Source organism: Lepidochelys kempii, chromosome 15, assembly GCF_965140265.1.
Source record: "Lepidochelys kempii isolate rLepKem1 chromosome 15, rLepKem1.hap2, whole genome shotgun sequence".
Classification (NCBI taxonomy): domain Eukaryota; kingdom Metazoa; phylum Chordata; order Testudines; family Cheloniidae; genus Lepidochelys; species Lepidochelys kempii.
In genome coordinates, this window is record NC_133270.1 from 13,498,808 (window position 1) to 13,506,370 (window position 7,563).

Consider the following 7,563-nt stretch of genomic DNA (forward strand, 5'->3'; position numbering starts at 1 on the left):
CTTCCCTCAGCATATTTTACAGGCTATGAGAGCATGTGTCCACTTTCAGGGAACACAAAAGCTCTATTTTCTCATGCAGCACTGACAGCGGAGAGGGCCTGCTGACTTGCGCTCACTAGAATTACAGTTGTTTGAGTTTCCCTGCAAGAATTCTACAAAATGAATGTGATGAATTCCAGAAAAGTGGCAGTTTATTGAGGAAGGACAAATTTAAAAGGAAGCAATTGAGATTCTGGTCACAGAGCAAAACTGGAGAGGGAAGAATGTGATGACCAGGTAAAAGACAGCAAGTATGTCTCCTCTTATTGGTGGGACAACAGGATTCCACTGATACTGGTGAAAACAAAAGTGCTTGTTGATTGGACAGCAATATTTGCTCTTTCATATCTAGGCCTTTCAGACCTATGAGCAGAGATGTTGTTTGAGGAAAATCAGCCCATTAGCTTGAGAAAGCAGCACATGGATATAAACATACTGATTTGCTGTGGTGGCAGAAACTGCCCATAACTCCCATGCATGACTGTACCATTGAATCTCCTGAGTTATAAGCAGCCTCCAGGTCACAGCTCCCATTTAATTGAACAGGTAAAACTAGACACCCTGCAATTCCAAAATGACCACTGTCTAGGATTGCCAGCTGTATGGCTCCTGCCGTACAAAGTGATCTTCTGGTTGCTGGATCCCAAGAGGCCCATCTACGCTGCAAAAAGCCATGTTACAAGACAATATTTTCCTGACCACTTTATAGAAAATTCTGTTCTTGCTGTGTAGATGGCACCAAACAGTGTTACACATATTTATTGCCAAAGCCCTGTAAAGCTCAGTTTGTTTCCCCTTTCCATCCAGATGAGGCCAACCCATTTTAAGAAGATCCAAGGACTATCTTGTTATAACATCATGCCAAGGGACAGTTCTTGGTTGTTATTTCTAAAGGAGAGAGGCCTATGGTTTGTCAGCTGAACACCCGGCATTGCTTATTAACTGGTTGTAAGTCCTATTAGTCAGCTGAGGAGTCAGTGCAGGAACTCTCTGTGAGTCCCTATTCCAGGGAGAGAAGAAGCTGCTGAGATGACACTGGGGGAGGAACGGGAGAAGTAGAGAGCGAAGAGTGGCGGGGGAAGAAGAGGGCCAATTCAGGGCCCCCGACCTCTGATAGAAAGGGGAGACAGTTCATTTTTGTAGGATTCTGTCTCTTTTGTGTAATGCAAGAGCAGTGTCTGTAACCAGGACCCTTACCTTCGTATGAGTGTCCTGGGTTATTGCCACCTGGCATTTTCCTCCCCAGAATGGAATCTGCCAACAGACAGGTAGATTACTGTGACTGAATGCACCCCTGTATTCGCACTCTACACACTCTATAATCTTTGTACAAAATATGCCTTGTTAGGTATCATTTGAAAACTAATAGCTTGCCGGTCAGTAATCTCATGGTAAAATGTGTGTAGCAACATTATATGTAAAGTTATGAATTCTTCTTGAATGAAGTTAGTGGCACAAGTTCAAACCCATATAGCTCCAATTTGGCAGAACTGGTCAAGCAGGCCTATCTTAAACAAAAGAATGTGTGTTTAACTCAATTTACATAGACGTAGTAAACAAGGTCCTTAAGACAGCAAGAGGGAGACAAGGCAAATCTGCATTTTAGCAAAACACAGCAGGAAACCTCTTTCACCACCAGATTCCTTGTCTCTGTGCTCACAGCAGGCCTGAACTTTTACTAAGGGTAACTCTGAGGAATATGTCAGGTTTCAGAGTAGCAGCAGTGTTAGTCTGTATTCGCAAAAAGAAAAGGAGTACTTGTGGCACCTTAGAGACTAACAAATTTATTTGAGCATAAGCTTTCGTGAGCTACAGCTCACTTCATCGGATGCATTCAGTGGAAAAAAATAATGCATTTCAAAGAGTGGCAGACCTATAAAAGTGAGGGGCAAAAACATCCCAGGTTCTCTCCCTATTCATCTCTCTCTTGCACCTAAGAAGACAAAAGAAACAGCCTATGGATGTGGGAGCAGATCCTAAATTTGTTAGTCTCTAAGGTGCCACAAGTATTCCTTTTCTTTTTGCGGATACAGACTAAGACGGCTGCTACTCTGAAACTTGGTCAGCAATGTTACTGGAAATTTGTGGTAAGAATTTCACCTTGGACCAAGCCTAGTTTGTTAAGTTTAGTACAGTTAAGTTTAGGAAGCATTTTATCTTTATTTTGCTAGTGATCATTTCTGATTTTAATGCCTTATACTTGTACTTATTTAAAATCTATCTCTTTATAGTTAAATAAGCTTAATTTATTGTTTAATCAAAGCTAATCCAGTGTTGTGAATTGTTTGGGTAACACCATTTAGGGTAGCAAGCTGTTGTATGTTGATCGCCTTAGAGGAGCAATGGACCTATGTATCTGGACTGTGCAGGCGGGGGCTGGACAGTGCAGAACACATTTTGGGGAGAAAATCTGGGACTGGGAGTGTATTGGGGTCACCTTGCAAATGGTACCAAGGCTGGTGGAATTCAGAGTGTGACTGATGTGTGGCTGGCAGGCTGCAGCTATACAGACATTCAGGATGTTACCTGCATGCTGGAAGGCTATTCATGAGCAGCCCAGGTGGGAGGTACAGCAGCAAACCATTGTGATGGACTCAAATTGCAGGACAGGGGTGCCACAACCTCTCACGGGTCTGGATTGCACTCCGCAATGTCATAATTACACAAACCAGAGGGACAAAAGGAAAAAGGCCTTAAATACTAGGGGGTCCTTAGACTGGGCCTATTTTCTTCTCACCTGAAGTAAAGCCCATGCTGTGTACAAATGTCCATGCAAACCTCACATTCCAATCTCCTCATAAACTTCCAACCCTTTCCCTAAAACCTCTATTACCCCCATCTTCCTACCCCACCCCCCAAGAAAAACTGACTGCCACACAGTTTATCCCAATCCCTATCTCCCTTGTGTGCTGCATCCCACACAGGATAAACTACTTCTCCACATACAGACAGACTTCTCATCCCCCACAAACTCCTGGCCCTCTCTAACTCTAGCTCCTTTCCCACTAGGAAAGATCCCAAGATTTGAACTCAGCCTTCCAGCACCCAGGCCTTGTAACATCTGTCTCCAAACTTCCCTATCCCACTCAGACTCCCTCTCAGCAGAAAAGGCTCTCATACTTTGCACTGCTCTTCTTTCACTGACTTCTGTAAAGTCTGTTACTAGCAGAATAATGAAGGGTTTTCAACCTGGAAATGTACCAAAATATCTATCCTGGAATATTCCAGAAAAGTTATGTTTGTATGAGCCTCTACGTGGCCCCTCCTATTCCAGAATAAGTATGTCATACAAGAACTGATACCAAAATTATAATCAACCCAGAATAACTATTTTGATACAATCCCACTTTAGAAAAGTCCTTAAAGGAGGAAGGGAAATGCACAGAAATCCTGGGGAGGGGATGGGGGAGAAGGAAATGCACCACAGTTCCTTAGGGTTTGAGGAAATGGGTAATATTGCCCCCTCTCCACAAGTGCAGGAAGTGTAATTTGACTGAGTTCCCCATGGACAGGTGCTAACCAGGCTCAGCCCCCAAGGGGGGATGGGATGCAGAGTGGTAAAAAGGCTCAGCTCCCCTCACTCACCTTTGAACAGCTCCACATGCTTGAACTCAAAGGGGATGTTGTTCTTCTTTGCGAAGATGTAGACCGTTCGGCAGGGCTGGGAAAGCAGATCCAGGTAGAGCTCCAGCCCCATCCTTCCTGCTGGGCACAGGGAGCAGCAGTGAGAGAGAGAGAGAGAGAGGCTTGTCTCAATGTGGCTTTGGCAGCAGCAACCGACAGGGTGGACAGAAATTTCTCTCCAAGGCAGACAGTGGCTTAACTTTGAACCAATAAGGAGAGCCCTTCTCCTGGACTGCTAGGTGTTCCTCTAGGGGAGGTAGAAGGGGCAGGGACTGCAGTAGGTGGGTGGTAACTTTCCCTCTCATTCAGAAAAGGACTAGACATTTATACATATAGTACTGAGAACAGCCACTGTTATGTTACTTTGGGTAGCAAAGTACAAGGAATATCAATAAACCTTCATCTTCAGGCCAACCACTCACTAACTGGTTAAGCAGCTGGCATACTGTGACCACTGCTTATTGCCCAGATATTGCTATCTTGTAATTCCCCACCTGTTTGTTTTATTCCATGTGTTTCTCACCATAGATTGGAAGGTCTCTGGGGCAGGCACCAACTTTTCATGATACCTATGTACAATACATTGGACAATACAGTGGCTGATCACACAATACAAATAATTAGAATTAATCAACTGCATGGAGTTAGGAAGACCTTTCCCTTATGGGCAGGTTATTCCGTAACTGTGGGGCTCTTGTACTTTCCTCTGAATCATCTGGTACTAGCCACTGCCAGGAACAGGATACTGGACCAGATGGACCACTGGTCTGATCCAGTGTGGCTATTCCTATTAGAATCGTGCCAGCTCCCAACAATCACCACATTGACATTGTCCCTGAAAAGGGACCTTCACCCAAATTCAGAATGAAGTCTCATTATTATTTTTAACTGCTCTAATTGCTGAAGTCTCTGTAACCCTTTGATTATTTGCTGCTTTTCCATCCCCTCCGGGAAAGCAGCATCAGGTCATTGATCAAAAACAACTACAAACCAGGCAGTTCAGCAAACTCAGTAACCAATAGGAGACAATGGGTTGGGAAAGAGCCTAGGATTTGGGAGACCTGGGTCCAAGTCCCTGCTCCATCACAGACTTCCTGTGTGACCTTGAGCAAGTCAGTTAGGTGGGAGTGAGGCACCTAAATACCTTTGTAAATGCCATCCTTAGTCTCTCTTTGCCTCAGCTCCCCATCTATAAAATGGGGATAATAATACTTCCCTATCATTAACAATTGTTAGGCACTCAGATACTACAGTAATGGGGGATATATAAGTACATAAGATAGATAAATTTCCCCTCTACCGTTGTCTAGGACTGGCCTTTGGGACCTGAGAAATCCACTGTCAAAGGCCCCTGGTGTTTAGGGGTGAGATCCCAGACCGATTTGTAGATTTGTGAGGCCATGCTGCCCAAGGAGTCAGTGGTGGCATCAGAGCTCTGGAAAGTTTCCATCCAGGTGCAACTGAGGCTATGTCTACACAATGAAATTAGGTTGAATTTATAGGAGTCGGTTTTGTAGAAAGCATTTTTATACAGTCGATTGTGCGTGTCCCCACACAAATGCTCTAAGTGCATTTAGTCAGCATTTAGTTGGCGGAGTGCGTCCACAGTACCGAGGCAACCGTCGACTTCCGGAGCGTTGCACTGTGGGTAGCTATCCCACAGTTCCCGCAGTCTCCGCTGCCCATTTGAATTCTGGGTAGAAATCCCCATGCCTGATGGGGCAAAAACATTGTCGAGGGTGGTTCTGGGTACATATCGTCAGGCACCCCCTTCCCTCCATCCCTCGTGAAAGCAATGGCTGACCAGTCGTTTCGCGCCTTTTTTCCTGGGTTACCCGTGCAGATGCCGTACCATGGCAAGCAAGGAGCCCGCTCAGCTCACCATCACCGTATGTCTCCTGGGTGCTGGCAGACGCGGTACTGCATTGCTACACAGCAGCAGCTCATTGCCTTTTGGCAGCAGACAGTGCAGTATGACTGGTAGCCATTGTCGCTGTACTCCAGGGTGCTCTTTTAGCTGACCTCAGAGAGGTCGGTCAGGGGTGCCTGGGCAAACATGGGAGTGACTCAGCCAGGTCATTTCCCTTTTAAGTTTCATCTCATGGAGATTCAGTCCTGCCGGCAGTCCTACTGCACCGTCTTCTAATGAGCAGCCAGGAGACGATAGCAGCCAGCAGTCATACTGCACCATCTTCTGTCGAGCATCCTGGAGATGATGATGGCTAGCGGTCATACTGCACAGTCTGCTGCCAGCAAGATGTATAAAGATAGATGAAGTGGATCAAAACAAGAAATAGACCAGATTTGTTTTGTATTCATTTTCTCCTCCCTTCCTCCTTCCCTGCCTCCCTCCATGAAATCAATGGCCTGCTAAACCCAGGGTTTTGAGTTCTATCCTTGAGGGGGCCATTCTGTTTCTCCTTGATGCAAAGTCACCCCCTTTCTTGATTTTAATTCCCTGTAAGCCAACCCTGTAAGCCATGTTGTCAGTCACCCCTCCCTCCATCAGAGCAACGGCAGACAATCGTTTGCTGCCTTTTTTCAGTGCAGACGCCATAGCACTGGGAACGTGGAGCCCGCTCAGATCACTGCGGCAATTATGAGCACTATAAACACTGCACGCGTTATCCAGCAGGATATGCAGAACCATAACCTGCAAGAAAAGCGAAACCAGGCGAGGAGGAGGCGACTGCAGCATGGTGACAAGAGTGACGAGGACATGGACATAGACTTCTCACAAAGTACGGGCCCCTGCAATGTGCACATCATGGTGTCAGTTGGGCAGGTTCATGGCGTGGAATGCCAATTCTGGGCCCGGGAAACACGCGCAGAGTGGTGGGACTGCATAGTGTTGCAGGTCTGGGATGATTCCCAGTGGCTGCGAAACTTTCGCATGCTTAAGGGCACTTTCATGGGACTTTGTGACTTGCTTTCCCCTGCCCTGAAGCGCAAGAATACCAAGATGAGAGCAGCCCTCACAGTTGAGAAATGAGTGGCGATAGCCCTGTGGAAGCTTGCAATGCCAGACAGCTACCGGTCAGTCGGGAATCAATTTGGAGTGGGCAAATCTACTGTGGGGGCTGCTGTGATGCAAGTAGCCAATGCAATCACTGTGCTGCTGATATCAAGGGTAGTGACTCTGGGAAATGTGCAGGTCATAGTGGATGGTTTTGCTGCAATGGGATTCGCTAACTGTGGTGGGGCCATAGATGGAACCCATATCCCTATCTTGGCACCGGAGCACCAACGCAGTGAGTACATAAACCGCAAGGGGTACTTTTCAATGGTGCTACAAGCACTGGTGGATCACAAGGGATGTTTCACCAACATCAACGTGGGATGGCCAGGAAAGGTACATGACGCTCGCATCTTCAGGAACTCTGGTCTGTTTCAACAGCTGCAGCAAGGGACTTACTTTCCAGACCAGAAAATAACCATTGGGGATGATGAAATGCCTATAGTTATCCTTGGGGACCCAACCTACCCCTTAACGTATAGCTCATGAAGCCGTACACAGGCACCCTGGACATTAGTCAGGAGCTGTTCAACTATAGGCTGAGCAAGTGCAAAATGGTGGTAGAATGTGCATTTGGACGTTTAAAAGCGCGCTGACACAGTTTACTGACTCGGTTAGACCTCAGCGAAACCAATATTCCCACTGTTATTACCTCTTGCTGTGCGCTCCACAATATCTGTGAGAGTAAGGGGGAGACGTTTATGGCAGGGTGGGAGGTTGAGGCAAATCGCCTGGCCGCTGATTACGCGCAGCCAGACACTAGGGCAGTTAGAAGAGTACAGGAGGGCGCGGTGCACGTCAGAGAAGCTTTGAAAACCAGTTTCATGACTGGCCAGCCTATGGTGTGAAAGTTCTGTTTGTTTCTCTTTGGTGGAAACGATCCC

At 46.5% G+C, this 7,563-nt stretch overlaps 1 protein-coding gene across 3 annotated transcripts in view; it reads right to left on the minus strand.

Moving 5' to 3' along the window:
• LOC140898673 (glutathione S-transferase theta-1-like) overlaps window positions 1-7,563 on the minus strand; it is a 34,596-nt gene that overhangs the window by 17,538 nt on the left and 9,495 nt on the right. Inside the window, exons 2-3 of one of the 3 annotated variants that reach the window (XM_073312841.1) lie at window positions 3,625-3,741; window positions 1,237-1,293 (exon numbers count right to left, since the gene is read on the minus strand). In XM_073312841.1, the coding sequence (XP_073168942.1) occupies window positions 1,237-1,293; window positions 3,625-3,736 (169 nt within the window). In that variant the 5' untranslated portion in view covers window positions 3,737-3,741. Of the gene's footprint in view, window positions 1-1,236; window positions 1,294-3,624; window positions 3,745-7,563 lie in introns of all 3 variants that reach the window. The other 2 variants (XM_073312839.1, XM_073312840.1) reach the window with 2 other exon arrangements.